The sequence below is a fragment of the Gasterosteus aculeatus genome, chromosome 6 (genome assembly GCF_964276395.1).
Source record: "Gasterosteus aculeatus chromosome 6, fGasAcu3.hap1.1, whole genome shotgun sequence".
NCBI classification, from domain to species: domain Eukaryota; kingdom Metazoa; phylum Chordata; class Actinopteri; order Perciformes; family Gasterosteidae; genus Gasterosteus; species Gasterosteus aculeatus.
This window is the reverse complement of record NC_135693.1, coordinates 14628821-14647350: the sequence shown is the minus strand read 5'-3', so window position 1 is coordinate 14647350 and position 18530 is coordinate 14628821. Positions and strand designations below refer to the sequence as shown.

At 45.0% G+C, this 18530-nt stretch overlaps 2 protein-coding genes across 2 annotated transcripts; both read left to right on the top strand.

Moving 5' to 3' along the window:
* Positions 1-1214: 1214 nt before the first annotated feature.
* hmx3a (H6 family homeobox 3a) lies at positions 1215-4276 on the top strand. The gene is made up of 3 exons (XM_078104686.1): positions 1215-1526; positions 1598-1901; positions 2770-4276. The coding sequence occupies exons 2-3, from the start codon at positions 1613-1615 to the stop codon at positions 3387-3389; spliced, it is 909 nt and encodes a 302-aa protein (XP_077960812.1). The 5' UTR covers positions 1215-1526; positions 1598-1612; the 3' UTR covers positions 3390-4276.
* Positions 4277-9111: 4835 nt separating this feature from the next.
* On the top strand, positions 9112-11512 carry hmx2 (H6 family homeobox 2). The gene is made up of 2 exons (XM_040179507.2): positions 9112-9677; positions 10458-11512. Exons 1-2 carry the CDS (start codon positions 9389-9391, stop codon positions 11003-11005), a joined length of 837 nt encoding a protein of 278 aa, XP_040035441.2. The 5' UTR covers positions 9112-9388; the 3' UTR covers positions 11006-11512.
* The last annotated feature ends 7018 nt before the right edge of the window (positions 11513-18530 follow it).

The window sequence follows — 18530 nt, the reverse complement described above, 5'->3', positions numbered from 1 at the left end:
AATACTGAAATGACTACATCTCCCTTGGCTCACGCATGCTCTAGAGGACAAATATATTAGTCAGATGGCACACAAACTTTTTAGTCCATTTGGAGGACAATGCATGAACTTGCATGAATTTCTTGTAGTCCTACATGCCAACCTGCAACCCTATAACTAAATCTACAGTATATACCTTGACACTTAGTAGTTAACCTTATGGGGACCAGATTTAAGATGAGTCCCCATCATGTGACAGTGTGATGAATACTTTCGTCCTCACAAAGTGGTAAATGTAAGCACCTAACACACAGTCTTTACGCTTGCATTTCCTCCCCTGGACCGACAGAGGGCGCTGTCTCCCAGTCTTTCCGCAACACCAGCTTCCGACCAACGGACTACTTTTTTAACAAGTCAATTAATATCAATGAGTGAATATACATAGCACACTTACAAAGAGTGCAATCTGAGGGATAAATTAAGCGAATCGATTAGGGGGGAATAAATGACTGTGCGACCAGCAGACATTGTGGAAGTGGCCCTCGCTGAAAATCAATGAATTAGAAATATGAATCTAATCGCCCATTGGTGACACGTGGAGGAGCTGGTGCCTGATCTCAGGCCTCTTTCATACCGTGTTAGAAGTATTCTGACGTTGGGGTTATTCGACTATACATACAACTTTATCTGCAATGTTGTTTTGGACATGCGGATGGAGGATGGATGTTACAACGCTTACCTGTTCGTCTCACAATTTCAGTTTAATTCCCATACGGGATGAATACTATTATTATTATTATTTAATTTATTTAAATAACAGCTACTTAGGTTTTGATGAACATAAAAAAATATATATCTTAATTATATTGATACATATCTGAATTTAAAAAATCTGAAAGACACCTGCAGCCTGGTTTAAAGTGGTTTATTAATGAAACCCGTATCAATAAATATAAAAACACTGGACTACAAATATAACCTTGTTCAGTCGATCAGTGTCTGACTGGATGAGGCGCTTCTCCCAAACCTTCCTTTTTGGCGCTAACAGCCTTGTGTTGATTTGCTGCCTAATTGGACTGAATGAGACCAATATCAGGCGAGTGCTTACAGCCTGCAGCCAGAGCGCACAGAGGGAGGACGGTCTCTCCCTCCCTCCCTCCCTCCCTCCCTCTCTCTCTGCCTCTCTCTCTCTCCTTCTCTCTCTCTCTCCTCCACCGTCTCTCCCTTAATCCCATTTGCCATTGTACATGCCCAATCGCCTATACTTTCCGCATTTAACTTGGATGACACTTTTATTTCATCATTAGCAACAGCCTGACTGACACGGTGGACACAGTTTGCGTTTTGACGAAAGAGCCCGGAATGACACATCTTCATGCTTATGCATCTTTCATTTACTTTTTTTTTTTTTTTTTTTTGTTAGCGCTCAAACCTTTTATTTGATTACTTCTTCAGTCTAGAAGGACGCGTGTTTTGACGCGCTCTGCGGGTGTTAAATCAACGAGAAGAGTAAAAGAGGAACTGGGAAGCCAGTACACCGACTGCGTGTAAGTGAGCCTTGCCTTTTCTTTTTTCTTCTCTCTTTTAATTCCTGCTTCCGTGGTCCTTCTGCGTTCAGACCGCAAACACAGCGATGCCAGAGACAACGCAAGAGACGTGCGCTTCGGCCAAGGACTCTCCTTTCTTCATCAAGAACCTGCTGAACTGCGATAGCAAACCGTCCAAACCGAAGCCCGTTCTGGCCGCAACCAAGGCGGCTTTGGAGGGAGGATTTTCATTTTCCCAGGTGGGGGAATTCAGCTTTCCGCGCTTCGACCTGCCCGCGCAGAGATTCAGTCTACCGGCTCACTACCTGGAGCGCACCTCGGCGTGGTGGTACCCCTACGCCCTGAGCTCATCCTCCCACCTCCACAGAACCGAAGGTAAGACCGACAGACAGAACAAAACGAGACTGTTTATCATATTAAACGCACGCGCGGATTGTCCAACTTACTCTTCTGTATCGCACTCTTGATCAGTTATTTTTCCTAAATAAAAATCAATGTGAATTTCCGCACAACGACCCGTGTGCGTTTTGTGACACGTCATGTTGAGTCAGATACCAGACGCTGCACTCGGACCGTCCTCGTTAAATGGTGCGTTTTGGGTGATGGGACATAGGGGATGCCGTGTGTTCCGTCGTTACAGCACCGCAGTGGAAAAAAAACAATTTGACGACGTGTCCTCGATGGGGGGGGGGGCTATTTTTTTAGTAATAGATCTAAAAAAAAAAAAAAAAAAAACACGGACACGCTGTGCATAAAATGAAGCAGACGTCTTCAAATCACCGGGTGAGGGTGACGATGCGCGGCGTGCTTTTGATTTGTCTGTTGGCGCCCACTGGGAACGTCTCACCCCACAGGCTCGGTCACCCACTTGCGTGTTCACATGGCTGTTCCCGTGATTTATTCAGGGTGGATTTAAAACGCGTGTGTCATGTAAAGAATAAATGGGCTTTTTTTTAAACGCGTTTAATTAGGACATCAATCTTTTTGTTGGAATTAAACAAAACAAATACAAGCATAACTATTTTAAATATTGTATTCCCTTAGTTTATTAAAGTGTTTTAAAAAAAAGGGTATATAATTGTTTGAATATATTTAAACAAGGTGTCTATATGTACAAAATGTTTGTTTAGTTCCCCCCCTACAAAAAAGGCTGTGCAGTATCAACAGGCTTCAATAAAAGCCCAGACATTCCGAGCAGAGCCCCATGTGTTTATGACCCCGTCTCCCTGTGTCCCCATTTCAGTTATTGAAAAACTAGCAGCCAGGGACTCCTCTCCAACTTCGGGCACGGACAGAGACTCGCCGGACCTGGTTCTCAAATCCGAGCCCGACGTCAAAGATGACGACGACGAAGATGAACACAACAACAAAAGTGGCGACGAGATCATCCTGGAAGAGAGCGACACGGAGGAAGCCAAAAAGGACGACCTGGAGGAATGGAAGAAGAGGGACGACGACAAGAAGCCGTGCCGCAAGAAGAAGACGCGCACCGTGTTCTCCCGCAGCCAGGTGTTCCAGCTGGAGTCCACCTTCGACATGAAGCGCTACCTGAGCAGCTCGGAGCGAGCCGGCCTGGCCGCGTCCCTCCACCTGACCGAGACTCAGGTGAAGATCTGGTTCCAGAACCGGAGGAACAAGTGGAAGAGGCAGCTGGCCGCGGAGCTGGAGGCGGCCAACCTGAGCCACGCCGCGGCTCAGAGGATAGTCCGGGTGCCCATCCTCTACCACGAGAACTCGGTCTCGGAGAGCGGAGGCGCCGGTGCCAACGTGCCCGTGAGCCAGCCGCTGCTCACCTTCCCGCATCCCGGCGTCTACTACTCGCATCCCATCGTCACGTCCGTGCCGATGCTCAGACCAGTTTGAAAAAGAAGAAAAATAGGCTGAGTCTTGCGGCACAACTTGGTGTAGATTTTCAAAGTCATCCAAAAAGTAAAAAGATAAAAAAAAAAGACTTCATATTTTTGTACAAATGACTGAATGAAGGAAAAGAAAAACAGAGACACGCGGTTGGGCCTACGTGGACCTTTTTTTGGCAGATACATTGTGTCATTTTTCCAAAAGTTGGCCGTTTACACGTGATCCGACAACTCAAATCCCATGTTTTATGTTATTATCACTGTTAAAATGATCTCAGACATATGTATTTATCACCTCAGGAGTCCATCTGGTTTACATGTGTGTATTTCTTACAGCACGACTCTTTCTGGACGGGCCAACTCCGCGACATTTCTTTTTTAAACTTGTTTACAAAAATTGGCGAAGCTGAACGCGCGGGCATATTTGCCGTCACAGAACGCGTTACACGACGACGTGCAATCCGCTAAAGGTGTGCCGTGAATTAATGCATCCAAACGGAAAACTTGGTTTGACATCGGTAGAATATTGGTGTGGTTTTGCTGTAATTTCCTTTTTTTTATTTTCTAAGCGCTTGACGGGGGACAATCAAAACACTATCAACTGTAAATTACCATGTGGCTTTATGTTGAGTTTTAGTGAGTCCCATGTTTTCTCTGAATGGACACAAGCACAAGTGTGAGCTGCCAATGTCGCTTAAACTACTGTGTGCTTTTGAACAGGAGCAGCAACAAAAAAAAAAGTCGACTACACTAGTGTAAAAAATATGTAAATGTATATATTTAATGAGGAACTGGGAGAGAGCTGCCAATTCTCATTTGTACAGTAAAAAAAAAACATTTTGATATTGTATTGCTGAACCATGTTGTGAAATAAATGGAGAATTCCTTACATTTTATAATGTTTGTTTGACCAGGTCTTTCTGTCTCCGTAATGATCGGAGGATATTGCATTAAACCATTTTAGAATATAATAAAATTGTATTTATTTTTTGTCACAACATTTTTGCGCCAAGGGAGGAAAATATTTAAATAAGTATGGAATTAATTCATTTTCTGATAGTAGATACACCTCGGTCCATCCATTCACATGCACAAATATACAGACGCTCGGGAAGGTTCAGGTTTCCTAATCGTGTTTTGCATTCTAAAAACAATATTTTAGCAAAAAAAGTAGGCTTGGTCCATTAGATGCATGATCGCCACGATCTTGCCAAAGTGATGGGTAATGCATTCACATCAGCTGTCTCTTAAACATCGTGTCTCTCTCTCATGGCCTTGTGTGCGTGCGCGCGCAGGTGTTTTAAGATGGAAGGATGTCAGAACCCACAGATCAAATAAACACTATGTTTATACTGCTAACTTAATCATCGTTAATTCATCTTTAAATTAATTTGTTTCAAATGTAAACACATGTTTATTGATGAACGTCATGTAACTTTATTTAACAACTTTATGTGCAAACGTTTCTCTTTACAAGGATCATTTTTAAATGATAATATTTAATCGGGGAGAAATGCAAATGGATTTTGGGGGATTGAACAAGGTGGACTATACTTTGTAGTACATGCGACCACAGGTGTCACTGACACTTGACACGCATGCTTTTGTCTGCAAGTTAAATTAACTATATGTTGTTAAAAACTACTGGTATGCAAACGATACGAATTGTGCATGTTTTCATGAAAACCCACACCTTTTCTTAAATAACGAAACAAAAACCCAAATTATTATTTCCCACTTGATTTCTTTCATGATTTGATGATGACAAATCAATGGACGTGAATAAAAGTGCACTGAAAATATGACTGATAAAAAAAATCGCAACAATTTTTCCTTTTAACAGAACGCAGGTTACAAGACAGTTTACAGACACACACACACACACACACACACACACACACACACACACACACACACACACACACACGCATAATATAAACGCTATGATAATCAATACATTTTGTGAAAGTACATTTGATAAATAAATGGTCAACAGGATGGAACGTTTTATTGAAATACTTCTTTCTTACACTTGAATCGAGAATCTCAGGTGAGAATCCAGGTGGACACTCAAAAACACACGTTTATTCCCTCTAGGCAGACAAACTATTCAGCACCTCAGTTTTCCACAATTCTTAAATAGATCTGACTACACTTGAATCTAAACATGGGAAACAATACGGTTATTTAAAAATTCTTCAAATAATGTGGCAAGTGTATTTCTCAGAACAACCTTTGCATCAAAGGTCATTTCCTGTTTTCATCAGTAGGCTAATACATGTTATTGGAAATGAATCATTCAGCTATAAACTGATATGATGATGATGACCTCATCAAGAGACAAAGGGTTCATTCAAATGTCGTCAGATCACCCAAAGCATTGATGTACACACCTACCGCGCGCACTCAACACGGCCCCATTACCGCAAATTAATAGATTGCCCTGGCATTGTTCCTCTGGCACATATCGATCCGTGAACGTCTGCATCGTCATATACTGCGTCGAGTAAGAGCAACGTCCACGCGCCGCTGCGACTCAGCTTATGACCTTGATTTGCGCGCATAAATTGAAAAATTACCACTCGATAATTTCCATTTGTGGGACATCTGCATGTAAAGGAGCAGACCAGATAGAGTACATTTGCAGCAGCGAGATGAGAGAGGAGGGGGGGTACGGAAGTGGCCGGGGACTCCGCTCATGTATTACATTAAAATTGAGCGCTTGATCGGCTCATTTTAAGGCCCAGTGCCAGTTTGAAAACCAACCGGTCACCTTGTGTGAAGCTTCTTTCCTGCAGCAGCATCTGCTCACGCGTGTGTGTGTGTGTGTGTGTGTGTGTGTGTGTGTGTGTGTGTTGGACTGTTAAAGTTAGTTGTATCGGGAGGAGGCAATGGCTGCATGCATAGGATATCAAACAAAGCATTTAGCGAAATTGGCTCTTTCGTGGCCGAGGCCTACAGAACCGTTCCTGGCAGTGGTTCCTGAAGGGTTGGCAACGGGACAGAATGCAAGCGGATTGCATATTTCATATTGCAGGGGTTGCCATTGTACACACAACGTTATTCTCACGAATTCAGTTATTTCAAACATATTAAACACAAGATACCCTCTAGAATGACTCTCGTGGTCCGAATGTGAATAATCGTATTCACCTCAAACGCACCTCCCGCGTTGGTCCCGCGCGCCAACGACACAAACTAATGAATTTCCGCAATTTGGCCAAAGCGGAAGTGATCGGAGGCGTCGGAGCTCGTGTGTTTGAAGGACTCGTTTGACACTTTTCGAAGAGGAACTCTTGTTCAAACCCATCCCATTCGCTTTGCTGATTGAATGCGGGCATCCGATTTTCATCAAAGTTCTATTAAGTGAAACATAGGTTGCGGGGCACCGTCTGATTGGAACAGTTTAAATTTTAATTGTGTTTTTAATTTGACATATAGTTGCTGTGAAGAATGACACCGAAACGCCAAGGGGCGGTCGATTTTCTTAATTTCTCCCCGAGGAATTGATGAGTCTATCAGGGCAGTAGATTGGAAAGCCATTAAAAGTCAACGGTTAGGTTGTTAATTGGAACTTGATGGATAGGAGCCCGTGGATAGGCTGTACTGATCCAATCTTCCTGACTTTGTGTTTTCCAATAAATTACCCAGTTCATTTCCACACTCAGATTACATAAATTGTACACCTCCAGGGCTCGGGGGCTCTGCTTGCGTTTACATCTCTCTCTCTCTCCCTCGCCCTCTCTCTCGCTCTCTCTCTCACACACACACACGCATGCACACACACGCACACAAAAACACCCACACGAATGTGCGCGTACAGACATGCGCAAACGCCTCCTGAAAAAAGAGCAGCCCTCGCTTTCTTGAATGAAAATCGAAACGTAATCAACGTTTATACTTAGAAAATTTATTGATATCATTTTCTCTGGTAATTTCCTTATTCTAGAGTTGGACACGCCATATATCATAATACACACGTGTAAAGGGTCTTTGTTTAATATTTATCGAGGCTTGATTCCCGGATCAAAGCGCCTCATAACTTCATCTGTCTTTCTCAGACCTTTCTCTCCTGCTAAAGATCGTGTTCGGTTATTGCAGAATAGGGCGCGCGTGCGCCACCTATCATTGTGACAGAGCACGAGCTCAGGGCCGCTGCGTGCTGTCTGAGGCCTCGATGAAATGCGGAAACACGACCGGGGAGCGCGGGGGGGGGGGGGGAGGGGGGTGGACACTTCCCTCACTAATACACCGCTCCGGCCCGCAACCCACCAACGCAAACTCCGGCGCACAAAAGCAGCAGCCGCGTGCGTAACTCGCTCTGTGCAGCCTGTCACGTGCACTGCCTATAAAGAACTAATCTCACTTTGCGAAAAGTCGTCTTGGTGCGTTTAAGGGCGGCTCCGCTGACAAAGGTCTTTGTTCGAAAAGAGCGGCATGTAAAAATAAACCCCATTTAACCGTCATTGCAGATTTCACGCCTTATGTGTAACCACCATAAATCCAGCATCCGCCTTGACTCCCCTAATATATATACCCCCCCCCCTCGGTAAAGCCTCCCCTGCGAAAGCGTTTTGTTAAGATCGTTTAGCAGCTGCTGGCCGCCCGCTGCCAGTTGACGATATTTACGCGTGGATCCAGATGCTTCTGTCTGGCTGCTGCTGCTGATGATGATGATGATGATGCTGGTGGTGATGATGGTGACGGCAGGATCCGTTGTGAACATCATGTACTCGCCCAGCATCATTATCAGTGGCCGTGGCCGACGTCTTGTGAATGTTCCAGCCATGCCTTATACACCGAATGCCGGTTGCGTGGCTACTTGGAAGGGCGCTGACATGATGATTAAAGCTGACCATTTGTAATGTGTCTGAGGCTGCCTTACAAAGCAGTAAAAGAGGGATAATGTGCCCGAACGGCCAGCTCAAGCCCCGCAGCTGTCCAGCAGCCAGACACAACCAGAGAGAGAGAGAGAGAGAGAGAGAGAGAGAGGGGGGGGGGGGGGGGGGAGACATCACACAAATAGAGCATGGGTGGTGGGAGGGCGGTGGTATAGTGGAAAGCGCACACTCACACGCGCACACACACACACGCACGCGTGCACTCAAGCCCCCACCACCTTCCAATCAATTAGTCAATCAATTAGCCGGCCCCTACTCCACTCGCGGCCATCACGATGCAGATTAGCACAGTAATGATCAAATGAATTCTTAATCGCTGATAATGGACGCGGAATGAGTTTATTATTTTCGGTAAAAATGAGTTGGGCCTTTGCATTAGTTAAACTGCACGCGTTGTAACCGCAACCACGGTCAATTTAGCAGAGCGGAAGATGATGAAAAAACAAAAGAGCAGAAGGTCATCCTCAGTTGACTGAGCCGTTACATAGATGAAGCAAATAAGTCATCAACCTGTGGTTCAGGCCTATTTAAGCAGGCCACAACAAGTCACAATCAAAAGTTGATTTTTAAAATGACGTTTTCACAAATCTTATCCTGATTTTTGTCACATGTGACACACGGCGATTTAGTGACACGTATTTACACGTCTGTTTTAATTCATAATCAGATTTTAATTGATTTAAAACCACCTTCGCTTGTGACGGCGCGTACTGCCGGTCTCATCACCCCATCTCAGGACCTTGACGGGAGTTTAAAATGTGCGGGCTTGTGTCGGAGACTGCGATTGGCCCAGGAGGAGCTTACCTACATGCAAATGAACCCACGCAACCTTCCTGCCTCTGATCCAGAGCGTGAGGAGGAGGACCGGGAATACACTCATGTTCCCCGAGCTCTAGAAAAAACACCATCAACTCCTTCAATGTTAAAACTCCACAATTAAACCGGCTCGGGAGGAGGAGAAAGCCACTGGAGAACGCGAAAAAAGCCGCTTCCGCAATTTTTTTTTTACGCAATCCACGCGATTGCAACCGTGCAGAAAATCAATAACGGAATACAAGGGGACAGACAAGATTCAGGCGATACTTCATACTGTTATGAGGCGAGAATGAGTAGCGCAGAAGACAGCGGGAGCAAGTGTTCGTCGGGCCCGATTTCCAGCTTTACCATCCAGTCCATTTTGGGCACGCCGCCCGATGCGCCGCGCTCCGTCAGCAAGGAGCTCGCTAAGGTGCCGCCGCAGCCGCCGCCGCCGCCGCCTCCGCCGCGGAGGCGCTCGCTGTCGGTGTCCTCCTCCGAGGAGTGCAGCGGCGGGGAGGACTCGGCAGACTGCTTCTGCTCCGACACGGGTCACAGCGAGCCGTGCAGCCAGCACCAAGCCCACAACTTCTGCATAGGTGAGCAGCTTCGTCTTTCTATGGCGATTATTCTAAATATGAAATTAGAAAAAAAGGGGAATAAAGTGAAAAAATAAGTGGTAGCCATCCATCACATTGCATGTGAATGCTATTGGAAACATTTACATTTATTTTGTGGATTTCTTTTTGTACAGCGTCAAATGGCAGCAGGCCTTATTAGTGGCTCCTGTTTTATTTATTTATTTCATTTCTTAATCAACCGGGCCTACAGTTTTTTGTTGTTGTTGTTTGCACTTCAGAACTCATCTCACCGCGCGTGTCTGCGCGGCTCATCCACTTCCACTCGTTTCGTTGCAGCATCGCGGCGGAAGAGTGGAAGGTCGAATAATTAAAGCCCTGGGTCCTTCCTCTCATTTCACATTTAATTGAGCCCGCTAATTGACGAAACATGTCTAAAATGGCTGCACCCACACGCCGTCAATTGGGCGTGAAATAGAGCGGGATTTTGTTAATGGCTCGCCGGAACACCGCGCGTACTCATGCGCTGGATTGTTTGTTTAAAAAGTCACCCGCTTTTTAGCAGCCGATTTAGGGAAGTCAGAGTTCACACTTTAGGAACTCTCAAACTGAGTAGGGATGAGAGAGAGAAAAAAGCGCCCCCCCCCCCGCCCCTCACCCCTTCCTCCCCCCTCCCGCCCCTCACACACGCAAAAAAAAACCCTCGCCGCCTGTTTAATAAAAAAGCAAAAAATAAAAAAAAAGCGTGCATATCTGGCGGCTGTGATATTCACCATCTCCTTCTCCCCGCGCCGCGTTTAGCGCCCCGCAAAGGACTTCTCTCCGGGAACGACGGGCTCGCGCGGCGGCCGCACCTGCCTCAGCCTCTGCTGCAGGATTACAAGGAGGAGCAGGAGAGGCCGTGCCACCAAATGTCCCCCCTGTCGGAGGAGAGACACTCGGACGGCGCGGACAAGCAGGGCAACTCGGCCAAGAAGAAGACGCGCACGGTTTTCTCCCGCAGCCAGGTGTACCAGCTGGAGTCCACCTTCGACATGAAGCGGTACCTGAGCAGCTCGGAGCGGGCCTGCTTGGCCTCCAGCCTGCAGCTGACAGAGACTCAGGTCAAGACGTGGTTTCAGAACCGGAGGAACAAATGGAAACGGCAGCTTTCAGCCGAACTGGAGGCGGCCAACATGGCCCACGCCTCCGCGCAGACACTAGTGGGGATGCCGCTGGTCTTCAGAGACAACTCCTTGCTGCGTGTTCCGGTTCCCCGGTCCATCGCCTTTCCGACGCCCCTCTATTACCCGGGGAGCAACCTGTCAGCGCTACCTTTGTACAACCTGTATAACAAGATTGAGTACTGATGGACCGCGCTGTGTGTTCACCGCTGCAGTCCACGCAAACACGCAAACGCATCACCAAACGATACGAACAACCTTTTAAGTGTCTCCACATAACCCCTGTATATTAATTGTATCACTTTATTCGTCGAGGAAATTGTTATTATGCAGCAACTGTACGTCTCACATGAAAGCAGCCAAGCTTAATTGTTTAAAATACACCATGTGTATAATTAATTACAGTCATTTTTGTACTTTTATTTTCTCTTTCCTCCTTGAACTTAGACAATAATGGGGTTTAACAGTCATATCCCATATCGAGAAAAAAATAGATTCCAGTAAAACGAAATGCTTTTACAGTGTTTATATTCTTAATCGGTTTGTCACATATTGCAAAGCAGCAGTGCCATTTATTTCACCTGACAGGAAAAGCATTATTATTCCATTTAAGGGAAAATATCATTGTTTCTATTGTAATTTAGAACTTCAGTAATAACCTTCTCATTCAATAAATTTTCTATTTCAGTGAAAGTTGGGCTTGCTTGGTTTTATTTTATACTGTTGTAACAATTTAACACAGAAGGTAAACACTCACAAATCTGAGACTTTTGTTAAATGCTACTAGACAATTCTTGTGCCAATGTGATCAAGCTAGTGTGAAAATAAATCTCTGATACATGCATGATATAATTATGAAGGAATTAAAGGAGGATGTCTGCTGCAAATGTGCAGGGTTCTGTTGGACTAAATCACCTGTGTTTAAGTCATGGATGAATTGAAGGGAAAAAAGCTTGGAGTCACTGGCATTAATGGACATGTATGACCTTACAGTTTATACAATATTTCAAACAGCTCTCTAGTCTAGCCTTATACCTCCTACGAAAAATTACAATTTCTTGATATGTGGATCGGACATGGCAAAGAATATAGAGCCATACTTTCAGATTCATTCAAAAGCTATATAAAAAAAGAAGACTGAATTGAATCGAAAATGTGCAGACATAATCAGAAAGCCTATTCATATGTGGACAAGCCAATCAGACCTTTGGGACAGATCTTCTCTCATTTGAAGTCTGCATCCTTTGTGGTTCTCCCGCATCAGGCCTTGAAAGGGGAACCACAGCAAAGAGCCATGTTGTCAAAGTTAATCGAAGCTGTTCCCTTTTTTTTTTCTGTCTGCAAAGTGAACGATCAGTTACACAACGAATACCAAACACATGATTGAGTCTTGTTAACGCGGGAGCTAGTTTAGATTTTAAAGGAGTCCAGCTCATATTGCTGAAGTTCAATTTACGGTCTCATGACAATTGCATGCAAATATTTAAAAAAAACAGGTGAAGAGAATCCCCTACACTTACTCACTCTCGAGAACACAACTGCTTGATGATTAGCAAAATAACTGTAATTTGCCTTTTCTTGGGTGTCACATTGTGTTCAAGGGGACCCCCACCAACACCACCATCACCACCCAGCCAACCCCTTCCACCCATCCCGCCAATCTCTCACTGTGTGCTATTAGCCAGCAGAATCATGACTAGCCAGGCTCTGCTGCCCTGCAGATTATGCCTGACCCAATTTCTGCAACAGCCGCCCTGTGTTTCTGGGAAAATGGATAGCGTTAGACAACAGCAGTGATTTATGGGTAACTCCAGCACCAGCAAAGAGGTGAGGCGCAGGGGGATGAATTTGTGACGGATAGGAGAGGGAGAGAAAAGGGAGATAGAGAGAGAGAGAGAGCGAGGGATGGGGCGCCGTAACGCTTATGAAAAGGAGCAATAGCTTTGCCTGAATGAAGCTGTTTATTAGTTTCCAAGTGGTCATTATGTCATCAGGTGTGACGGCAACGCGCCACTCTTTTGGATGGATGTTTGCACCCGTGTGGGAAATCTGCATGACCTGTCACCGCTGGTTGTTTGATTTACAAGACAAGGAGCGAGAGAGAGAGAGAAAGAGAGAGAGAGAGAGAGAGAGAGAGAGAGAGAGAGAGAGAGATGTGTGGGGATGCGGTGACGAGCAAAGGAGAGAAAGGGTGAAAGAGAGGAACGGGTAGAGAAAGGGGTCCCACGTAACTATGTATCACTGCAATGGCAGGTGTGAATTACAAATTTTAATAGCGGTGCAATGAAAATGATTTGGAGTGGTTTAAACTGCAAAGAGACAGCGACGGGCATGGTGATGAAGATTTGTTGAGATGATGTGTTGTGCCTCGGGATTCATCAAACCTGCCTGCTAAGGTGAAAAGCAAGTGTAATTCACTCTGTGGTATAATTTATGATGGGAGTAATGGAAACTGTGGGCTACACGCAGTGTGGATAGGGAGAGGCAAAGACAGAGAGCATCGGGCAAATTGATTCCCTCCTTCAGAGCATATTTACAGGATCACAATGAATTATACTAAAACCTCCGGATATCATCTTTTACATCTTGAGATAAAATGATGTAGATCAAAACTAACTTAATAGAGAACCCATTAAATTTAAACAGGCTGCAACAACATTACTTAGGTTTTTATTCACAATGTTCTCTTCTAATATTTGAAGAACCCGTTTTTCTCTCTTAATTTATTTGGAGGAAGGCTTTTTTTCGACTACCTGACATATTTAAAGCCATTTGATTTAAAGAGGGCGTGCGTGGCTTCATATTAGAGTAGAAGGCTATGAAGTATAACACCGCGAGCAGATGCCGAGCCCCGCGTCTGCCTCAAGACAAGAGTTTTAAAAGCGATCGCAATGCATTAAGCCAGACAACTCTCAAGACCTGTTTGCTCCCTAAATGAATTTGAGAGAAACGTAACAAGGTTTTTGAGGCAGACCCTGTCATCCGCCGGCTTTAACCAGCTTCTGTGTTTATAGGTTAATGGTTAAAAAGGAGAGCTTGGACCAGAAGTGATTTTTCATGATTCTGTTTTATATCAACTGGAAATGAAGGAGCTGAAGGGAAATTGTGTTTGTCCCCCCCCCCCACCCCCCTTCCGCAGCCCCTTACCCCTTCTCCTTAACAGGAGAGGCATATGCTGCTAAAGTATATTAAGTTAAATGTGATAAATCATGGATTGAAAAGGATTTGGTTGCTAAACATAACAAACGTTGGATGAACTAAGTTTCAAAAATAGTCACATGCCATTTCATTGTTAAATTCTATTTGCTTCACTCTTTTCACATTTTAAGAACTCAAGGTCAAATACAATTTAAACCTTCCAAGAACAGTGTTTTAACCAAAGATCAGTATTAGGGATTTTAATGGCCAAATTTGCCCCGATTGTTAAATTACCGACCATTTCTTAAAGTGCCTGTTTTGAAGTGCCATTCCAATATGCATCGTACTATTACAGGCCACAGTACGTGGCGAGAACTCTCCTATTGCGCCAGAGATAAGTCCGTTAACATTACCGTTGACGCAATAATGGATGGGAGATACAATTCTCTGCTCTCCATTTTGTATTTGTAAGGATAATTGGGGAATTATCTTGAAGTCCTTATGCTACACACTCAAGAGTCAGACCACACTGCGGACAGCGAGCTCTGCAACAGTTGTTTTCACATCCTCCTCCTCCCCCCTCCCTCCCTCAGCCCGCCCCTCTGCTTCAAGACCCTCTCAGGGAGAGCCAGGGAAGATAAAGCATGTCATTATTCTATTAAAGACCTACAATTTTTGTAATGGGACTTGCAGCGGTCGGCAGAAGTGCAGGCAGCTTCTTCAATATCCTGGACATTATTTGCTCGTTTAGTTAAATGATGTTTCTAATTCCCTCATAATCACTCGTAATGAGGCTGTCTCCCTCGTTTTGATGCGGCAACATCTTAATACAGCCTGGCATTCTTTTTAGGGATAATTGCCTCTCATGAGGCCGGGCAGCGAGGCTGGGGTTTGTTGTGCGCTGCACACGTGGCAAATTGGCTTGTTTCCTGCCATCTTGTCTTCCTGCAAATTGGTAAATTAAGTTTCTCGGCTGGAGCATTAGAACTGTTAAGTTTGCTTTCTCGGCTCCTTCAAATTATTGGCTTCACTGACAGGGGCTGGATATTCTGTGTTTTGGCTGATTCACTTTATTTATTACTGATTGTTTATTTACAGGCGAATGTTAGTAAAGCTGAATAAGAATAAAATGTCAAAAGGGGCAGTTTCAAAATATTTGCGAAATATATTCCAGATCACAGGGCAACCTAAATGCAAAGAGCAACTCCATGATCTTAAAATACCAATTCCGATATATCAGGGTTCATTTTAAAATAAGAGAGTAAATTGCACTATATGTGTGTCATTTACAGACAAAATTATTTTGCAAGTGAATTTTTTTCAGGGAGGAGACTTGAAAGATATTTAAGTAATCATATGGATGATCAGCAAATCATTGTATAATATATAACAATTTAAATTGGAAGATTAAAAAAATACAGATGTAATATGTATGGAGTGTTCAAATGGATTTCCCCTTTCCCTTTTCCCTCCCACCAGCAGAGCTGTCAGTGTTTTTCCTGAAATGATCCAGCTGCCGTAGTCAAACCGCAGCCGTCGCATGGTTAGCTGAGGGTTTTTCATTTCTAAGTGCTGATGTGTCGCAGACAGTTTGGCTCTACAAGGGCCTGTTATACGCCGATTAAAGAGAGGGAAGGAGTGCTCCCGCAGGACGGCCTCGTACATTTACCCTGACCACAAAAAGGTCTAACGTTTACGCCCCGGTGCTGACATGACCTTCAGACACGGCCCCTCTGCTGCCCGGGTGGATACTGGAACTGTCTGGAGGAGACCTGCAGTGAAACTAGCAGACAGACAGGAAGAAATCATATCTTTTATATCAGGAATTACCTGTCTGCCATATCCTGTGCAGTTAGAAGATATGGCTTTTATTGGGAAGTACAGGAAAGGATAGTTATTTTTCACACTTATACGACAAAACGTGATTGTTATTTTCCATAAGCTTTTGTCAGTTTCATTGAATGTTGGAACATGATATAAGAAGGATCTTTACCCATTACAACCATCTACATTGAATAAACTGACAAAAACAAAGGGCCACTAAATTATTCAGATCCAAATCACCCATCATGTATTCGTGGAAGACAAACGTATCACTTGCTATTTTTTTATTAAAGTGAGAGCACACACACACACACGCATATTCACAAGTAATCTCCTTGTCTTTGCTGGTGCGGTGATCTGTTTGTTATGAGATTTGATATTGACTTCTCCTTAATATGAAGAGTTGGGATCTCTTTGTAAGAACCAAGTGGTCTCTTTCAGCTGCAGGGTTTTGGTGTATAGAGAGATGATCTGTCACTTCAGTGTGAGACTGACTGCTGACCACATAGCCTGCAGCCAAGCAGCAGGGAGCACAATGAAAGCAGCACACTATCACCTGACAGCTAATTAGGGATCGCTCCCCTGGAAGGGAATACATTCTCTTTGAGAGAGAAAGAAAGCAAGCGGCCGCTGAAATCCCTGTGATGTGTCTGTCAAAGCCGCAAGCCACCTGTGCTTTCCAAAATCAATTTGTTGATCAGTCTGTTGGTCGTCGTAGCTTGAGTATAATAATAACCTCATATCTCATCATTCACGTAGTCCATTTTAATTCTTCCGGTTCAGCATCACTGACTGTCCGCAACTGTGTATGCCGATGGGCCCACGTGTGTGTGTGTTTGTGTGTGTGTGCGCAACCTCTGTGCTTGTGCACATACGGCAGTGTGAGTCTATGGTTTGTACTGGAGACCAGGGATTTCTTGAGAACACATTTGTAACCATTAGTTGAGGGTAGAATTTCATGTGCAGAGTGCATCCTCTGGACTGGTGTCAGGCTTTCTGTGAGGCTCCGTGGCAGCCTCTCCAGGAGGGACGGTGCTGAGAGGAGGATGGAGGCGGGAGGTGGTGGTGGGGGGGCACTGGAGCCTCTGCGTCCCACCAACAATGCATCGCGGCAGGCATAGTGTAACACGAGTACCCCCTCTGGCCCTGGTGTGGCCCGCCACAGCTCACTCCCTCTCTGCCCTCTTTGCACCCCCAAGACGCTTTTAAAGGGATTTGGCCAGCGAGAAAACCGCTCTTCAAAAGAATTGTCGTTGCATTGGAAAGTAATTAGCTGGGCCTGAGGCCGAGGATTCCCTGACCCGACTAATTCTGCACCCCAAAACAATCCGTCTAGGCGCTAGGCGGCTGGCAGAGCACGTTCTTGGTGTACCGGGGAGGAGGTATTCCGGCAGAGGAGATTCCCATGGTCCTGCAGGTGAACAGAGGTCATCAGGAAAGGTGACCACGTAATCCATCTGAGTAACGGTCTGCAGGTAGATTCGGAAGACGTTGAACAACACAAGTATAGGTGACGGTTGAACTGAACTAGAGTTGAGATGGAAGTGAACAGGACAAATTATACATCCTGTTGCACAATGACAGCTACCAAACCAATTACACTACGGTGCCTTGATGAGTCATATTGAAAATTGTAATCATCGTTGAAAGAAACGATTGAGTTGCAGAAATTTGGATGGTTTATAGCTCAGCCAACTTTCTGTTGTTAGTGATCTATGAGTCAGACACGGACGCAGACCGCAAACATCGCTTTTGCAGATCAATGCAGAATAACCATTTCAGCAGTTGGCCACCTGTTCTTCCAAAGCCTGCAGGGCCCACTGGCCACAACCTCTCCTCTCACTATTAGACAAACTAATCTGATTGCGAAAAGGATGGAGGTGGGGAGGGGCGGAAACTTACAAACCACATGCTGCAGGGTAGGACTCGACACCGCCTGTGCTCTTCTTCACTGTCTCTGATGGCTTCGGAGCTACTACGGCCTTCAGCACCGTCGGGGTAACACACAGTCGGTGGTTGTGAAAAAGAAAAGAAGAGAAAATGTGTGAATCCCAATGGAATACACAAACAGCGGTTTCAACAGATTTTAACGTCCCCAGCGGTGATATTAAACACATTTGACGGATTCTTTGCCTGTTTTCAATCCAAGATAGTACTTATAACTCATAAGGGCTCTGCCATGTGAACCTTTCCTATGCATAATGACCATGTCACATCTTTAGCACGGCATATGAATCTATTTGTGTGGAGAAAAATAATCCATTCAAAGCAGTCATAGGAATATGGTTGGAACGTGAAAAGGAAAACATACACTTGTTAAACCAGCAGGGCCTAGAAATGGCATTAAGCAATTGGTCAATTAGGAAGTGACCCATCATGTCAAACTCATCTGCAAAGGCAAGGCTTAACCCTGAGGGTTCGAAGGTCGGGATCAAAGGGTGTCCCCCACGGGACCGCACAGAGATCCTTGAAGAAACGCTGATCCCAAGCTTTTGTAAAGGAATCTTCCAATTACAATAAATCTCCACTGCAAGGTAAAGACAGGAGTGCTCGGTACAGTTGCTATACGATAGCTGCGACCCGAGGGCCTGTAGGTAGTCTATAGATGTCTGTATAGGAGAGTGATAGGAGATAGTGGTTGCCACTAGGCTAGTGGCCTCTCATTTGCCCAGGTCAGAACCTCAGAGGGGGATCACAGCTTCGGCAGCTCAGACTGACCAGGACCTCTTAGCCTTCATAGCCTCTGGTA